Source organism: Xylocopa sonorina, chromosome 3 (genome assembly GCF_050948175.1).
Source record: "Xylocopa sonorina isolate GNS202 chromosome 3, iyXylSono1_principal, whole genome shotgun sequence".
In the NCBI taxonomy this organism is placed as follows: Eukaryota; Metazoa; Arthropoda; class Insecta; order Hymenoptera; family Apidae; genus Xylocopa; species Xylocopa sonorina.
Window position 1 is genome coordinate 16,281,130 of NC_135195.1, and position 18,985 is coordinate 16,300,114.

Genomic DNA, 18,985 nt, shown 5'->3' on the forward strand with positions numbered 1-18,985 from the left:
TCTAGGTTAGCAAACAGCTAATGAGAAAACAGTACTTGCCGAGATTTGACCCATTAAGGATGTAAAGTGAGAATCAAAGATTGTTTGCAGTTTTATTTTATATCTTCGCGTATATTGTGCACTAATTGCCGTTGCATCGCTTAGGCTTAGAATGATAAATATAATGAATAATACGAATTAAGTTTTATCAAATCGGCGAATCGGAATCGTCCTTTATCTCTAACCAAAAAATTATAAACAAGGTAAAGAGGTATTGTTTGTATGCATGAATTTAATCATTTCTCTTCTATAAGATACAATCTTACAATGATTCGAAACAACTATTTCTTCCCTTTTTTATACTCTAACTTCGTTTAACTTTCAATTATCCAAAATATACGATTTACAGTTTTTTCAAGTTGAATTAGGTGTGAAAAAGAAATCCATGTATGAGTGAATCATACAAGTAAAAGAACATCGATTTTAGAAATGTATAAATACTTGTCGCTTTGTCAAGAAAGAGAAAAATTTCGTTCCCGGCTTATCGACGTTATAAGAAAGAAGAGAGAGGAGGAACAAGAAGAGGCATTTTACAAAGCAAAGGTCTGCGGACAAGGATTACGTGTAGACGAGGAAGAGTTCGTCGTGGAAAGCGACGATGAAATTTTGCGTTACTACTATTATCTAACACGCGGTATCGACGATGTTTACGTGGGATCAATGGATGCTGATCTCTTAGGAAACATTTTAAGACGTGTTCCGAGTAAATGGAAAAGTAAATTTAAAGAATACTTGGATCGTTTAGTGACAGAGGTGAAAGAAGAATATATGCTAAATGTGAAGAAATCGGTTATAGAGTTTGTTCTTGGAAACAGATTGTACTCTTCGTTAAATGAGGTATAATCTGTAATTTGGAGAATAATTTATTGGAACGCGAATTTTGATTTTTGTAAGGTTTACATTCACGAAAAAATGAAATTAAAAATTAGTTACTATTTTCAGATTGTTAAACGCAACAAAACTGAACAATCACAGATAATACAATTTTCGAAAGAACACGAGGTTAAATATCGATGGAACAGAGCTAAAATTACGAGAAGAATTATATTATATCGTCCCATTATACGACGAATTTTCGATTATTGGTATCGGGAGTTTCGGTTGGTTCCTTATCTAAAGAGTAACATACGTTACAAAAGAGTCTGAACGGAATTGACGTTAAAGTAAAATAAATACTGAAATATATTTGTATTAAAATTTGGTATTGCAGCGCCAGCAGGCTTGTAGATGAAATGGAATTAGCAGCGTCTGATACATCGTACGATCTTGTGAGTTTCGAGAAAACCATATCGAAGATGTGTTTTAAAACCAAAGAGAATCTTACGAAACAGTGGCTGCCGAAAATCCAAATGATTTTGATTGCGGTATGAATAGGTGCAACACTGAGTTACGTTTTACACGTGTATGATATAGAGTATTTCAAAATGTGAGAAGCGTTTATTAACAAATCGTAGGATTTAGTTGACGTTTCAGTAGCTAATGATATGTACAAGAACCTTACCTTATGATTCGCATTTATAACATGTGCTCGACACGTGGCTTGGTTAATTTCGACGTATCATGTTTGAGTGCACTGACGTCCCAATATCACGATCGCACAATCGCTTGCAGGTTTAATAAAGTGAAGCAATGCGCGCTTGCTGAATACAATATGCTTCTATCATTTTGAAAAACTTAATATGCTGGATGATTATTTGATATTATGTATTTAGGCGTTCGAAAGGGACGAATTACCATCAATAAATGAAACCTCGAAATGTCGACGATACTTCAATTGTATCGCTTTCATTATGGAAGAACAACTACGTAGTCTTTGTCTACAATCGATAGATGAGTACATTCACTTTCTTTGCGAAAGAAGTGTAAGTGATAATTTTATTTTTTATTTAAGCCTGAAAGAAGACAACAAAAAAAAGCCGGAAGTAGTTAGTACATATATTTATTGTTCTCCGTAGCGTACATGTTGCGGTTTTGACATTAAGGTGATAGTAAGGAATGCACTTGTGTCGTTCGAGCCGCAATTTAAGGCCTTTACAGAATTATTCTCGGCGATTTTAAATTCACTGCGAGATGCTATCACAACATTACCACGCGTTGAAATGTTGCCAAATATCAGTCTTACAATCATCGATCGAAAATTACTCGAAGTATTTTCCACGTATCCTTTTTTATTAATTTGAAATAACACATGTGCGATTCATGAACTGAATGTTGATTTGTTTAATATCACAGCCATATGTATCAGAAGAATATTTAAAAGAGCGTACAGGAGAAATTGTATATTTAATCGACGAAGAGAAAGCTGGTCCCATTATGCAGCTGGAAGAATTTGAAAAATACAAGAATTTTATAAATGATACGGAAAATGAGAATATCAAGCAATTCTTGAAAAATGATACATCTCAACATTTTGAAGCTTATCGGACTCTAATCAAACAGTACGATCATTTGTCAAATTCTATAAAAGTTGAACATGACCGGACCTATTTCGCTGGTTTTTTCATTGTCTATCGAGGAGATTTTATAGATTATATCTCCTCGGTAGCGCGAAAGCTTAAAGAGGAATTGGTCGCTAAAATGATCTACGAGTATCAACAAAAATCTCGAGCGTAAGCGAAATTTGTTCTTTTCTTTTCTGTTTCTATTTCTACTATATAATATTATGCTTAAATGAACTGTGACGTAGTATTATTTGAGTGAATAATTTAAGCATTATAGTTGGGTATTAGCGTAGGAAATGAATATCAACGAATCGTGGATCGTGCACTAAGCATTCCAGCGAACACGAAGGAACTGGTGGAGCTTCGAAATTTTATACATATTACGGAAACAGAAACGATCACTCGATTGAGGAATCAACTAAGGGAAATTATTAAATATATTGTTGTTTTATCAGATTTTTCGATCTTAACCCCTGTTGAACTAAAACTCAATAATTTTGCTTTCCAATGGTGAGAAAATAAAACAGGCATAAATAGTATTTAAAACGTTTTAATGGAATATTGTTTTCGAATTATTTGTCTTGCGTATGATATAAGGTACGACAAGCTACCGGAAATATTCGAGCAACACAAAGAAATTGTTGCGGGCAAAATGGGAGAATTCCAGAAGAGTCTTAATAAAAGGATTGAACAATTTGAACGGGATCTCGAAATATACGCAAAATATTGCGACGAGTTACAGTACTGGGGCAACATTGAAGAAATATATCGATATAAAAAGAAAGCTGATCGCTTAGACGAGAAGTTGATAGCTGCGATGGATGTGATCGATGAATTTAATGAGGAAGAATTGCTATTCGGTTGGGAGACGTCTCAATATCCATTACGAAAGCAGGTATGTTCATTCGTAAGATCAAGAAGGCAGATACGGTTAGAAGGAATTGCGTGTTTACTACGTTAATGCTGTTTTTTTTCTATAATTAAGAATATATAAAGTGTAATGAAATACTTTTTCACATAATTTTTATGTTCATTAGACGGCAGACAAGTTAGCGCCATATAAAAGATTGTACGACGCAGCCTGCGATTTTTTAACCAACTATGATACTTGGATGAGTTCCATGATAGGTACTCACGACCCAGAACATATCGATACCGAGACAGGAACCGCTTACCGAACAATTTACAGATTAGAACGGTCTATCCAAGAACCGATAGCAAAAAAGCTGGCTGAAATGATTCGAATAAAGGTGGAAGAGTTTAAAGAGCATATGCCTGTGATATCTACTCTTGGAAATCCATCTTTGAAGAGCCGTCACTGGGATCAAGTCTCGGAGCTTGTTGGTTTCCCCATTAAAGTTGATCAGATGATGACACTTGCCAGAGTAAGCTAATGTCTTTTATCGTCCAATGATCCAATCTCATATATTTTTTTCATAAATGTATTATTTGTTGTCACATGTTAGAAGAAAAAATACAATAAAATCCTCTTGCAGATTATCGATTATGGTCTAGCCGATTATGTTGTAAAGTTTGAAGCCATATCCGAGGCAGCATCAAAAGAAGGAAGCTTGGAAAAGGCTCTCCTTCGCATGCATCTTGATTGGGCGGATATCACATTCACTGTTAACCCGTATCGTGATACGGGCACCTATGTGATTGCTAGTATCGATGACATACAACTACTTCTGGACGATCACTTGATCAAAGCACAGACTATGAAAAATTCTCTTTACATTAAACCATTCGAAAAAGAAACTTTGTAAGTAACTTGTCGTCCTCTGATGTTTCTTTTCGAATATCATGCATGTTTCGTTGTTTACTTCACGAATTAATACGCATGTAACAATTACTAATTTTAACTATTTGTCATTGCGGTCAGAGAGTGGGAGGCCAAGCTATTACTATTACAAAGTATCATGGACTATTGGTTACAAGTTCAAGCGACCTGGATGTATCTTGAACCAATATTTTCATCCCCTGATATTCAACAGCAAATGCCAGAGGAAGGTCGACGTTTTAGTGCGGTTGATAAAGTATGGATACATGTAACCCCTATTTGGCAGTATTAAGACGCTTGGTTAATTATATCGATCATAAATGTAATGAAAAAAATAATTATACAGATTTGGAGAGAAATTATGTCAGTTGTAGCAGCGGATCCTCTGGTTATGTCCGTTGTTGGAATTGATAAAATGCTCGAACGATTGAAAAAATGTACGAATTTGCTGGATCTAATACAAAAGGGGCTTACTGCCTACTTGGAAAAGAAAAGATTGTACTTTCCACGATTCTTCTTTTTATCGAATGATGAACTCTTGGAAATTTTATCAGAAACAAAAGATCCTACCAGGTATAAAGTATAAAAAGAGGTATTAGACGTATTAACCCTTCTTTTTTTACTTCTTTACCGTTTAATATGTGTCTACCAGAGTACAACCACATCTAAAGAAGTGCTTCGAAGGAATTGCACAGGTGACTTTCACGTACGACTTGGAAATAACGAGTATGAAATCTTCCGAGGGAGAGGAAATTATTCTTGAAAAGATTATCGATACAAAAGCGGCTCGGGGTCAGGTTGAAAAGTGGTTATTGGAGCTTGAATATTCTATGAAAAAGAGTGTTAGGGCACAGGTAAATGTAAAAGTCAAAGAGAAAGATAGAGAATGAAGCGAGAGGGATAAAGACGAAGAGAGAGAAAGAGTGAGAGAGAGAAAAAGAGAGAGAGAGAGGGGGAAATAGCCCAAATTTTTGGTATATGAAAAACATATCTTACTGTTTTGTATGACTGAAATAGGTGGAACGAGCCAAAGATGGATACTTACAACAAATTAGGTCGAGATGGACCTTGGAGTGGCCTGGTCAGACAATTCTTTGCGTTAGTAAACTTTATTGGACAGTCGATGTAACAAACGCGCTATCGAAATCTTTAAAGACTCTACAGGATTATGTTGATACTTGCACAAATGAATTGAATGAGATTGTGAAATTAGTACGTGGAACACTGTCGACGCAAAATCGTACAACGTTAGGTATAGAAGAGCACATACATACATTATGTATAAAATTTGTCACCTTCTCGTCACCATTCGTAATCTTCTCGTTTTATATAAAAAAGTAATTGTGTAATCTTTCAGAGGCGTTGGTTACAATGGACGTTCATAGCCGAGATGTTGTAACAGAATTAGTCAAACACAAGGTTACTAATCCAACTGATTTTCAATGGTTGGCTCAATTGAGATACTACTGGATGGTAAGTGCAGAATGAAAAATAAAGAAGTATGACACTGTATCATAGATTGCATTTGTTATATAATTGCAGGACGATGATTTGTGGTCAACGATGATAAACACATCGTTAAAATACGCGTACGAGTATTTGGGTAATACATCCAGACTGGTTATAACACCGCTGACCGATAGATGTTATCGAACTTTGTTTAGTGCGTTGAGCTTGCATCTTGGTGGTGCACCAGAAGGGCCAGCTGGTACTGGAAAAACTGAAACTACTAAAGATCTAGCTAAAGCTGTAGCTAAACAATGCGTTGTATTTAATTGCTCTGATGGTCTTGATTACATTGCTTTGGGTAAATTCTTTAAGGTGACTAGTTATTATTATTCGCTGATATTTATTGCTTAGTTGGAAATGATAGAGGAATAGAATGGTAATACCGTGCATAATTCCAATCTAGGGATTGGCAAGCACCGGAGCCTGGTCTTGTTTCGATGAATTTAATCGAATCGATCTGGAGGTGCTATCGGTAGTGGCACAGCAAATTTTAACGATTCAACGGGCTATCAATGCTGGAATGGATCAACTCATTTTTGAAGGCACTGAAATCAAGTTAGATCCCACATGTGCTGTTTTCATTACAATGAATCCTGGATATGCTGGAAGAAGCGAACTTCCGGATAATTTAAAAGCACTATTTCGACCGGTCGCAATGATGGTTAGTATAGAAAATATGGAACCGAACGTTATGAACTATCTAAAAGTAAGATAGTCCTCTTTCAGGTACCAGACTATGCTTTGATTGCTGAAAATACTCTGTATTCTTACGGCTTTTATGAAGCACGACCGCTATCGGTTAAAATCGTGACAGCTTATAGACTGTGCTCGGAACAATTATCGAGTCAGAATCATTACGACTATGGTATGAGAGCAGTAAAGTCTGTTCTGGTGGCGGCTGGTAACCTGAAAATAAAATATCCATTAGAAAATGAGGATGTTTTAGTGCTACGTAGCATCAAAGACGTCAATTTGCCCAAGTTTCTCAGCGACGACTTACCATTATTCAACGTACGTATGCTACTTTTTAGATTGCTACACTCATTTTAATATTAATATCATTATCTCATTTTCGATCTACTTAACACGATATCAATGTAGGGTATCACATCGGATCTATTTCCCGGAATCCAACTTCCAGAACCAGATTATACTGACTTGAATGCATGTGCCCAAGATGCTTGTCTGGCGGCCAACTTACAATGTACCCCTGTGTTTTTGGAAAAAATACAACAGATATACGAGATGATGATTGTACGACATGGATTCATGATTGTAGGCTTACCGTTTGCTGGAAAAACAGTAGCCTATAATATTTTAGCTGACGCATTGAAACTCTGCGAAGAGCGAGTAAGACACTTACTTTTTCACAACGTTAAACTTGTAAGGTGAAATACGATGTTATAATTTCCATTCTTCAAGAAAAAATATTTCAGAACCTAATGTACGAACATAAAGTAGAAACATTCGTGATCAATCCCAAAGCTGTTACGTTGGGTCAGTTGTATGGACAATTCGATCCAATATCCCATGAATGGTCCGATGGAATTTTAGCCATTAGTTATCGCGCGTTTGCAACCTCAACCAATGAAAACCGCAAATGGCTGATTTTCGATGGTCCTATAGATGCAGTATGGATTGAGAGTATGAACACGGTGCTAGATGACAATAAGAAGCTTTGTTTAATGAGCGGAGAAATTATCCAATTGTCACCATCCACCAATTTAGTATTCGAAACGATGGATTTGGAGCAAGCTTCTCCAGCAACAGTTTCACGTTGCGGTATATTTTCATTTTGTGTTATAATCGAATTATGATGATGCCTAATTACTACTGTGCAAGATATTTCTTGATATATGAATTACTAATTATAATTCCATCTTTCAATTTAGGAATGATCTACATGGAACCCACTGCACTTGGTTGGGATCCTTTGCTTAAGTCATGGGTAGCTAATACTCCAAACGCAGTAAATCCATGGTTAAAAAACTTTATATATCAATCGCTTTTTCATAGATTTTGTGATCCCTTACTTTACTGGTCACATAATGAAGACGTGCAGGTTCTTATTTTTAATGACTTTTAGTTCCTCTAATGTTACGATATAGTCATTTTTAATTCTGCCTTTATTTTTTGATATTATAGAAAATCTGTCCAATGCCGGATTCAAATCTTGTACGATCGGTAACATATCTGATGGATTGTTTCCTTAATGAGTATCATGACGAAAAAGTTGTCAAGAATATGGACGAGTTAGATCTTCGAGCGCAAATCGAGGTTCGGTTAAAATATAATGATTATCTTTTGAATTGTCAAAGAAATAATAAATCTCTTTCACAACGTGCATTTGTACAATATTTATGAGAGATGACAATTATGCTCGTTAAAATGTTTTTAGGGTTCATTTTTCTTTTCGTGTATTTGGGGATTGGGTGGTGTTCTGGGCGTAAATTCGAGAGAACGTTTCAGTGTTCTGTTTCGTGGTTTTCTTGAAAAGAACTTTCCTCAGGATTTAATAGAAACGTTTGGACTTTTGAAATCGATTGAGCCACCATTAAGGCCATACATATTTGTTATGCCACGCGATGGACTTGTCTTCGATTACAAGTTTATCAAAGAAGTAAGTTATACATAATAGGTGGAGGTAAGAAAGGATGGAAGCTAGTCTTCACAATATCAAGCAATGTGACTGTTGCATAAAAGACCATCCTTCAGACCTTTTTTTACTTGTTCCATTATTACGATGATTAAAATAAATGGAATGATAGCAGTTAATTATTAGTGATGTGCATTTATGATCAGGGCAAAGGGAAGTGGAGATTATGGTCAGATGATTTGCTTGACAGTCCACCAATTCCTCGTGACATTCCCGTAAATCAAATAATAGTCCCTACTGTCGAGACAATACGATACACAGCTCTATTTCGTTTATTGATCAGCAACGAAAAGCCAGTGCTATTTGTGGGTCCAACAGGGACCGGAAAATCAGTCTATGTGATAGACTTTCTATTAAAGAAAAATAATCCTGTGATAAACAAACCACTGATCATAAATTTCTCCGCGCAAACCACTGCGAATCAAACCCAAGATACAATTATGGGAAAACTGGATAGAAGGCGAAAAGGAATTTACGGTGCGCCCATAAGTAAACGGTGGATTATTTTTGTCGATGATCTATCAATGCCCATGAAAGAGATTTACGGAGCACAACCGCCGATCGAACTGTTACGACAATGGCTAGATCACGGAGAGTGGTAACATTCCTTACTTTGATTCTGCTTAGAGATACTAGTAACGCGTGATCGTGTAGAAAAACGGGAACAAATTTTTCCGCGTTTCGCTGGCTAAAACCTGTTGCAGGTACGACAGAAAAGATAGAAGTATGATTAAGCTGATCGATGTTCATTTGATGTGTGCTATGAATCCGCCGTATCGCGGTGGGAAAGATGTTACACCTCGTTTTAAGAGACACTTTGTCGTCCTAACAATATCAGAATTTGATGATGACGTTATGATAATGATATTTAGTAAGATCATTCTCTGGCATCTCGACACGAGGTTAGTGTAAGCCCTTCACCATTCCACAGGTTCAATATACAGGGTGTTCTAGATTCTTTTATCTTTCTCTGTACACTTTATTTATCATACTCCTTTCCTTCCGAAAATAACTTCTTTTCTTTCAGAGGATTCAGTAAAGAATTCGATCCGTGTATCGACGAAATTGTTCTTGGAACGTTAGACGTTTACAAAGAGAGTCTCTGTAATCTTTTACCAACACCTACCAAGAGTCACTACGTCTTCAATCTTCGTGATTTCTCTAAAGTGATACAGGTTGTTTTTAGCTCTGAATCGAGTAACTTAAATGGTTTATTTTTATTAACATCAGCTGTACATGACAAAATCCTACATGTCGGCTCGCGTGCACCCATGTCGATCAGTCTTATAGACTTTCACAATTAGTGCACCCGTACACAAAGGCTCTTCAAAGTCGTTTCTCTTGAGTAGAAAGTTTTAAACGCAAATTCATCAATCTTAATCTTCGTATTATTTTACCTCGTAAAAGTATCCTCTTTAATTTGTTCATTTATAAGCAAATATGCTGCATGTAATTAAGCATGTAGAATGTACGTATTTCTATAGGGTGTCCTGTTGTCCGTCCCAGAAACAATGCCAACGCTAACCAATATGCGGAGACTTTGGGTTCACGAGGTACTTCGTGTATTTGGAGATCGTTTAATAGATCAAGATGATCTCATTTGGCTGGTAGAGCAAATACGTATTACCTTAAAGAATCGGATGAATGTAGTTATGGATGAACTATTTAAAGATCTCCTCCACGCACAAGTGGGTTTTCCAATTTATTCCTTAAACGTTTCTACGTATTCTTGGTGCAATGCTTTATCCTTTTATATCCTTTATTTGTATCTATCTTTCTGATTTAACTCAAGGCTGACTCAATCACGGAGCAAGAACTTCGACATTTGGTGTATTGCGATTTCGCAGATACGAAAGTGGATGTTCGACTTTATCAAGAGGTTGCGGATCTTGAACAGTTACGAGAGATAGTAGAAACTTATTTAGCTGAATACAATTCGATGTCCAAGAAGCCAATGAATTTAGTTTTATTTCGGTAAATATACAATTTCTAATGACATTAACAGCGATAAAGTATGAGCAGTTTGTGGAGACTCCCATCAAATATGTGCTAAATGACAATTCAACTGAACTTTTCTATGATATGTTAGATTTGCCATCGAACATTTATCTCGTATATCTCGTATCATCAAGCAACCACGAAATCACGCTCTTCTTGTCGGAGTTGGTGGTACGGGAAGACAATCGTTGACCAGATTGGCCTCACATATATGTGACTATGATGTCTTTCAAATAGAAGTCACTCAACAATATGGAGTTCATGCGTGGCACGAAGATATAAAAAATATTCTGAAACGTGCAACCGCCACCGATCTACATTCCACTTTCCTTTTTTCCGACACTCAGATTAAGCAAGAAAGCTTTCTCGAAGATATTAGCAATATGCTCAATTCTGGAGAGGTATAACACGTACATACTTATCTATCTTACTGTTCTCCCCATTTCATTACTATTCTTCTTAATAATATCTTCTATAATAAATTTAGATACCAAACATATTCACGGCAGAAGAATTATCTGAAATATATGAACAGATGAAACAAATAGACAGACAACGGGATCGATCAGTGCAAACAGACGGAAGCGCGGTAGCTTTGTTTAATCTTTTTGTTCAGATAACGCGGGATCAACTCCACATCGTAATAGTCATGTCTCCAATAGGCAATAATTTTCGCAATCGGATCAGAAAATTTCCGGCGTTAGTGAATTGTTGCACCATTGATTGGCTTCAGGTATTTATATTCATTTCGAATAAGCGACTATATATACTTCAAACAATTTATGTGACTGTTTAATATATCCTACTTTTCAAGCCATGGCCAGAGGATGCTCTGTTAGCAGTGGCAACCAGATTCTTAGCGACGATCGAACTCACGGAACACGAAAGAACTGCTGGTATTGACATGTGTCAATTTTTTCATGTTTCCACACAAAATTTGAGCACAGAATTTTTGATACGATTAAGCAGACAAGTTTATGTTACACCAACTTCATACCTTGAAATGATAAATACTTTTAAGGATCTGCTAAGAAAGAAACGAGAGTAAGTGTTACTGATTTTCTGCCTGCGATAATTAAAACTAACTAAAATATTTTTAATAAACAGAGAGATAATAAATGCAAAAACTCGATATGAACGTGGTTTGGAGCAGTTGGACGAAACGCAAAAACAAGTCGTAACGATGCAAGAAACCCTTAGATTGCTGCAACCGCAACTAGTAACTGCTACCCAAGAAGTTCAGAAAACAATGCTTGAGGTTGACAAGGAAAAACAAGACGCGGCTGAATTTGAACAAGTTGTTAAAGTGGATGAGGCTGCAGCCGAGGTCAGAATCATACTAGCTCGATCACGCATAAATACCATAACTACGTATACATAGTATAGATCCGTAAATTCGACACGAAAACAAATATTTTGTAGGTTTACGCAAACGAAGCAGCTGCGATTAAAGCCGAGTGTGACGCTGATTTAGCAGCAGCAATGCCCATCCTAAAACGTGCTCAAAGTGCTTTGGATACTTTAACAACCGCTGACATTGCTATAGTAAGGGCAATGAAGAAACCACCGCAAGGAGTGAGATTAATCCTCGAAAGTGTCTGTGTACTTAAGGTTGGGAACCTGTATTCATTTCGCGAGCTTCGTTAAACACCAAATGTGTTGGTGGATGAAACCTTTATCTACCAATGCATTTGACCTCTGTCACAATTCTATATATGTATAGTTAACTTTTATTGCTATCTTACGTTATACAGCAAATAAAACCAGAAAGAGTTCAACAACCTGATGGTACGTTTATTGAGGATTACTGGCGAGCAGCACTTAGAATGCTCAGCGACGTAAAGTTTCTCGACTCGTTGCTCAATTTTGACAAAGACAACATCCCCGATCCTGTGATCGAAAGAATTCGAAAAGTGTATTTGACCAATCCGGATTTTGATCCTGAAAAAATAAAGAAGGTATCGACAGCATGCGAAGGATTATGTCGATGGGTATACGCTATGTCGGAATACGATAAAGTATCGAAGATAGTTGCTCCGAAAAGAAGAGCCTTAGCAGAAGCGCAGAAAGTTTACGATACTGCTATGAGCACGCTAGAGACAAAACGCGAACAACTTCGTCAAGTACAGGTACGCGAGTGTTACGTAAATATGGTGGCTTGTAAGATTATATGTTTGTTCGCTCTAAAATGATACATTTTATTTGTTTTGCGTAGGAAAAATTGAAAATATTAGAAGAACTTTTGGAGCAAAGACGGCAAGCCTTTCAAGAAATGTCTGATAAGGTGACAGACTGTGAGGTGAAGTTAAAACGCGCAGAGAATTTAATCGGGGGATTAGGCGGAGAGTATACGCGTTGGTCCGAAACAGCGAAAGCTTTAGGACAAAGGTAAACACTTTTACGTGTTTGCACATTGCATAATGCAAGCACAATTCGTCTAGTAAATAACTTCATGAAAATAATTTGTAAATGCATAATTGGAGAACCAATTTTCCCTAGATATCATCGTTTAATGGGTGATATTGTGATCGCTTCTGGTGTGGTCGCGTACTTGGGTCCATTCACTATGCCATTTCGTATTCAACAAACCGCTATATGGGTACAACGGTGTATCGACTTGGAAGTGATCTGCACTGCAGACTTTCATTTACGCGATATCCTTGGAGACCCAGCTTTAATCAGATCTTGGAATATTTTTGGACTACCGAACGACGCATTTTCCGTTGATAATGGTATAATCATCACGTAAGTAGATTCAATATGTATCTAATTTTTCTATTTGTCTATTTTATTCCTTTTCTTTTATCTCCTGCTGATCGTATCAACTGCACCGACTATTTAGAAATGCAAGAAGATGGCCATTAATCATTGATCCCCAAGGCCAAGCCAACAGATGGATAAAAAACATGGAAAGACAAAATAATATAAATATTATTCGGTTGACCCAATCTGACTACGGTCGAGTGTTAGAAAACGCATTGCAATTTGGACAACCGGTACTTCTGGAGCATGTAACTGAGGAACTAGATGCTGTACTCGAACCGATTCTACTTAAAGAAACGTTTAGACAAGCAGGTGCGCTTTGCATCAAATTCGGTGACGCAATCATTGAGTACAACACCAATTTCAGGTCAATATGTACTGTGTATATACTAATTTCACTATACGTAAGAACGTAACTACATTATTTAATTACAGCAAAGTTATGGAAGCTGTTAATTTCATTTTATTCTGTTTCGTAGATTCTACATCACAACGAGATTAAGAAATCCACATTATTTACCAGAAATAGCGGTTAAAGTAACGTTATTGAATTTCATGATAACACCAACGGGATTAGAAGACCAGTTATTGGGTATTGTTGTAGCGAAAGAAAGACCAGATCTGGAATCGGAAAAAAACGCTTTGATCGTGCAAGGAGCGGCGAATAAAAAGTGTGTTTCTTATTACTGACACTCTTATCTGATATTGGCAGGCACTTTGCTTACTGTATCATTGTAACATCAATTGTTCTCTTAACGTGTCTTATTTTTAATTCCGTTTTACTTTCTTTCCTTCAACACCTAGACTCCTACAAGAAACAGAGGATAAAATTTTGGAGATACTATCAATAGCAGAAGGTAATGTATTGGAGGACGAAGAAGCGGTAGAGGTTTTAACGTCCTCTAAAAATTTGAGCAATGAAATTCAAGTGAAACAAGCGGCAGCCGAGCAAACAGAAAAATCAATCGATGCTGCTAGATTACAATACACGCCTATCGCTATACATTCAGCCGTATTATTCTTCACTATCGGTATTTATATCAATTTGCTTCGTTGTATATTATGCTTTTTTAATCTCTCATAAAAATAATAGAATTCTGTTGCAGCCACGTTGGTAAATATTGATCCTATGTACCAGTATTCGTTAACATGGTTCGTAAACTTGTTCGAACTAGCTATCGACAACACGGAACCAGCTGAAAGTGTTGAACAACGACTAAAAGATCTTATGAAGTACTTTACGTACTCTCTCTACGCGAACATCTGTAGATCCCTATTTGAGAAGGATAAACTACTGTTTTCTTTGTTATTAGCGATTAATTTGCTCAAGCAAAGAGGAAAACTTTCTCTAGCGCAGTGGACATTCTTATTAACAGGCGGAATCATTATCGACAATCCCTACGTGAATCCTACGTTTTGGTTACTGACTAAACAGTGGAATGAACTATGCAATCTCGATAACGTCGAAGAATTTTCGGTTGGTTTCAGAAAAAAATAATATTCATCTTATTTTATTTATTGTCGACTCAAAAACTAAAAATTTTATGGAATGATCTATTTTGAATTTGGGAATGATAAAAAAATTAAAGATCATTGAGTAGAAGAGAGAACTTATAAAAAAGCTAATTTCTAACCATTCCTCTATCAGGGTATTCGGGAAACATTTACAAACAATACTGAGCAGTGGAAAAAATTGTTCGACTCCAAGGAGCCCCAAAATGAACCGATTCCTTCTCCGTATCACGAATTGAATTCATTTAAAAGAATGTTGATACTAAGATGCATTCGTCCCGATAAAATCATCCCAGCAGTACAAAATTTTGTTGAAGGTATTATTTATAGGCACATTTACAAGTATTTAATTCGCATACATCGTAATATTAATTTCAGAGGAGCTGGGCCCACAATTTGTTGAACCTCCACCATTCGATTTATCATCGTCTTATGCAGACTCGAACTGTTGTATTCCACTGATATTCATATTAACACCTGGTACCGACCCAGCGCAGTTGTTACTAGCATTTGCGGATGAACAGGGCTACAGTGCGACTCGCCTTTTTTACCTTTCCCTCGGTCAAGGTAAGACCCAATAACAAATATCTAATAAAACTGTACTGTTTGAGGAAATTGAAGAGAAATAAAAACAATAAAAAGTGATAAACTTTGTAAATATTCAACAGGACAAGGGCCAGTTGCCGAGGAAACAATCCAAACTGCTGTAATGGTCGGCAACTGGGTAGTTCTACAAAATTGTCACTTGGCAATTAGTTGGATGAGCACCTTAGAAAAAATTTGTGAAGGCTTGATGCCAGATACAATTCACTCAGAGTTTCGCCTATGGTTAACCAGCTATCCATCGGAACACTTTCCTTCCTCGGTTCTAGAAAACAGTATAAAAATGACAAATGAACCGCCAAAAGGTTTAAGGGCCAACATCATTAGATCGTACACTGGTGATCCAATTAGTGACCCGGACTTTTTCGAATCCTGTGCCCAGTCCGAATACTTCAAAAAACTTCTTTTCTCGTTGTGCTTTTTTCACGCTGTGATTCAAGAAAGACGAAAATTTGGCCCGATCGGTTGGAACATTAGATACGAATTCAATGAAACTGATCTTCGAATTAGCGTTCTGCAACTTCACCTTTTTCTCGACCAATTCGAAGATGTGAGATTCGATGCTTTGAAATATTTAACAGGGGAATGTAATTACGGCGGAAGAGTAACAGATGACTGGGACCGCAGAACGCTAACTACTATTTTATCTAAGTTCTTTTGCGAGTAAATACTACTACAGTTTTCATACCTACTTTTTATTTCATCTATACGAATATTTTTTCTACTACTACTATTGTTCTATAGTACAATTACGCCTCATCTTATCGATATTCAAACATCGCAGCAATACACCTAATCTTTCATTTGTACATAGAATTATCAACGAGTTGATCATCTGTCTCGACATTCTCTACGGACTAAACTTTCATATTCCCACAGTTCAACTTAGAAAGCATACTCTTTTTTCATTTAAATTCCATCACATACGTTAGAGGAAATACAACTGTTTAAACCGTATATGTTCAAATACCAATTTTGTAATGATCTTAACTTTTTCTATATTACTTTCTTTCCTTTAAAATTTCTGTTTCCTCTTTTCTTTGTTCATGACATGCAACTTGTAAATACTCTTATTATAAGGAAATGAGTAAATCACTATTATAATGATTTTAATAAATTTTAGAAAGCTGCTCGATCAGGAACGTTACTATTTCGATGATGCTTCGACGATATATTACTGCCCAACTCTACGAGAACACGAAGCGTATATGGAATACACGAAAAGTTTACCTTTGATTACCGAACCCAGTGTATTTGGTATGAATGAAAATGCGGATATCATCAAAGATCAACATGAAACGAATCTTCTATTTACGTCGCTTTTGTTAACTCAAGTAATTATTCTACTATTCACTTCCGAATTTATATTACCTTTTTCTATATTTGTACATTATACGTTTGATAATTGGTTACATATTATTTTCATTCATTCGTATATAATATTCTCACTCAGGATCGTGTGGTAAGTACATGTCATTGATTTCTTTGCATCTAATATAGCTTTACGATACCCTTTGTTATATAATTTTGTGTAAATGCTGCGTTTTATGTCTTTGCCAAATATTTAGGATCTATGGCAGTCAAAGCAGGTTAGTAAGTCTTCAAAACGGCATTTAATGGCAAAATTAATAGCTTAACATAAAGATAATTAAGCCTGAAGAAAGTGAAATTATGATTCATTTGTATTTTATTTTATTCTTCATATTTATTCTAGGAGACAAAGGAAACTGGAGCTGGACAGGTGTTACAAGATGAAATAGTCTTTAAAATGGCAAATGATATTCTACAAAAGTTACCAGAAGATTACGACCTTGCATCGACGCTCAAAAAGTATCCTATGTCTTATGAACAAAGCATGAATACTGTATTGGTACAAGAAATGGGGCGATTTAACAAACTTCTTAACCACATTAGAACCAGTCTGGAAAACATTAAGAAAGCTATCAAAGGTTTTTCGCACCTATTGCATTTTATATACTCTTTCTCGATTTACGCGAAACACCTATTCTTTCGTAAAAGGAATAATTATTCATCGCGTGCAAAAAAAAACAGTGTAAATCAAGGATACATCGTATTTATAGTCAATTGATATCAACTTCATTTAATTGCATTTATGTATAGGTCTTATTATAATGTCTTTTGAATTAGAAGACATTTATGATGCGATATTAACTAACAAAATACCAAATTTATGGCAACAATATTCATATCCATCGCTAAAACCACTTGGTAGTTATGTACATGATTTATTGGACCGTTTGAAGTTTCTTCAAGTAAGATATACCTTTTTTATCAATATCATCGCAACTATTGTAGTATACGCGGAACATAATAATCTGTTATATCTGTTACATCTATAATTAGTTTGAATAAAATTGTATATGTTATAGGAATGGTACACAGAAGGACCACCAGTCATGTATTGGATTTCAGGATTTTATTTCACTCAAGCCTTTCTAACGGGAACTAGGCAAAACTTCGCAAGAAAATACCAGATTCCAATTGATCTTTTAATTTTCGACTTCTTCGTATTGGATGTCGATAAAATACCCAAGTCTCCGCCTACAGACGGAGTATATATTTACGGGTTGTTTTTAGATGGCGCTAGATTCAATAAAAACCAAATGACGTTAGACGAAAGTTTTCCGAAAGTACTTTATGAAAATATGCTGCCTGTAACTATATAACTTCTATTTTCGCATTTTTTATTTTATACACTTATCATAGCCTTCACCTCTTGCTAATTTTTATTTGCCTTAGATGTGGTTGCTACCGATGAAAAGAGAAAATATCATAGAAAAAGTGACATATACGTGTCCCGTATACAAAACCAGTGAAAGACGAGGAGTTTTATCAACTACTGGACACTCAACAAATTTTGTTATTGCTATGAATTTACCCACTATAAAACCGCCAGAGCATTGGATTATGAGAGGAGTTGCTCTACTTTGTCAGCTCTCGGAATAAAAATTATATACACGTGCAGTTAAAAAGAATTCTATAAATTCTAGGATACAAATATTTAAAGTATAATTTCATATTATAATTCATTACGAATGAACAAATTACAAAAATTTTGTATATGGAATAATTAAATTAATTTATGGCATCTTTAATCAAAATAAGTATATCAGATATTAAGAAAATTCATAACTTAACTATAAACAGAATTTAATTATATATATATAATTCTTGCAGTTAAATATACTGGATGTTCGAATTTTTTAGGTCAAAGTTTCATCAGTACGTTTTATAAAATGATTAAAGATGAACGATTTATTCTTTTAAACTATAAAAAATCAATATTAATTTTATCAAGTAATAGATTATAATTTCCTATCGCTGTCGTCTAGCATTTACAGGAATATATATATATACAGTGCGCAAATTTAATTCAGACCATTATGACAAATACAACCAACCAATGGTAAACAGTACCACTAGTTAGAGAACACTTATTGAACTGCATTTGTGTTAGTGTTACAAAATTAGATAGAATCAACGGCACAGTCAGTATACGAGTTATTGAATAACAGTTACATTGACACAGTTCAGTTACTTTCATCTTGTCCATAACAATTATAAACGCAATACCTTTTGTACATTGCGCTTTTGTTATGATTTTTCAATAAATCTTCAGAAGACGAACTATAATTATAAGACATTTTCTTTTTAACTCTGTAG

At 35.6% G+C, this 18,985-nt stretch overlaps 1 protein-coding gene across 4 annotated transcripts; it reads left to right on the top strand.

The window, feature by feature from the left end:
* Nucleotides 1-468: 468 nt before the first annotated feature.
* LOC143422114 (dynein axonemal heavy chain 7) lies at nucleotides 469-18,346 on the top strand. Of its 4 annotated transcripts, XM_076892525.1 has the most exons (48): nucleotides 469-876; nucleotides 982-1,139; nucleotides 1,250-1,403; nucleotides 1,752-1,901; nucleotides 1,995-2,186; nucleotides 2,272-2,648; nucleotides 2,769-2,990; nucleotides 3,078-3,375; nucleotides 3,518-3,865; nucleotides 3,977-4,242; nucleotides 4,363-4,516; nucleotides 4,607-4,833; nucleotides 4,913-5,114; nucleotides 5,278-5,512; nucleotides 5,618-5,733; nucleotides 5,803-6,081; nucleotides 6,173-6,430; nucleotides 6,496-6,780; nucleotides 6,871-7,119; nucleotides 7,206-7,551; nucleotides 7,662-7,831; nucleotides 7,915-8,046; nucleotides 8,168-8,389; nucleotides 8,572-9,023; nucleotides 9,130-9,327; nucleotides 9,453-9,600; nucleotides 9,910-10,113; nucleotides 10,218-10,399; nucleotides 10,515-10,824; nucleotides 10,911-11,156; nucleotides 11,238-11,467; nucleotides 11,531-11,750; nucleotides 11,846-12,034; nucleotides 12,178-12,552; nucleotides 12,639-12,811; nucleotides 12,923-13,168; nucleotides 13,266-13,553; nucleotides 13,666-13,857; nucleotides 13,991-14,217; nucleotides 14,293-14,663; nucleotides 14,835-15,015; nucleotides 15,077-15,265; nucleotides 15,367-15,964; nucleotides 16,425-16,635; nucleotides 17,016-17,250; nucleotides 17,423-17,574; nucleotides 17,692-17,976; nucleotides 18,062-18,346. In XM_076892525.1, the coding sequence occupies exons 1-48, from the start codon at nucleotides 469-471 to the stop codon at nucleotides 18,266-18,268; spliced, it is 11,757 nt and encodes a 3,918-aa protein (XP_076748640.1). In that variant the 3' UTR covers nucleotides 18,269-18,346. The 4 variants fall into 4 exon arrangements, with proteins under 4 accessions (XP_076748640.1, XP_076748638.1, XP_076748637.1 ...); XM_076892523.1 differs by lacking the exons at nucleotides 469-876; nucleotides 982-1,139 and having other exon boundaries at nucleotides 1,272-1,403; XM_076892522.1 differs by lacking the exons at nucleotides 469-876; nucleotides 982-1,139 and having other exon boundaries at nucleotides 1,275-1,413.
* Nucleotides 18,347-18,985: the final 639 nt, after the last annotated feature.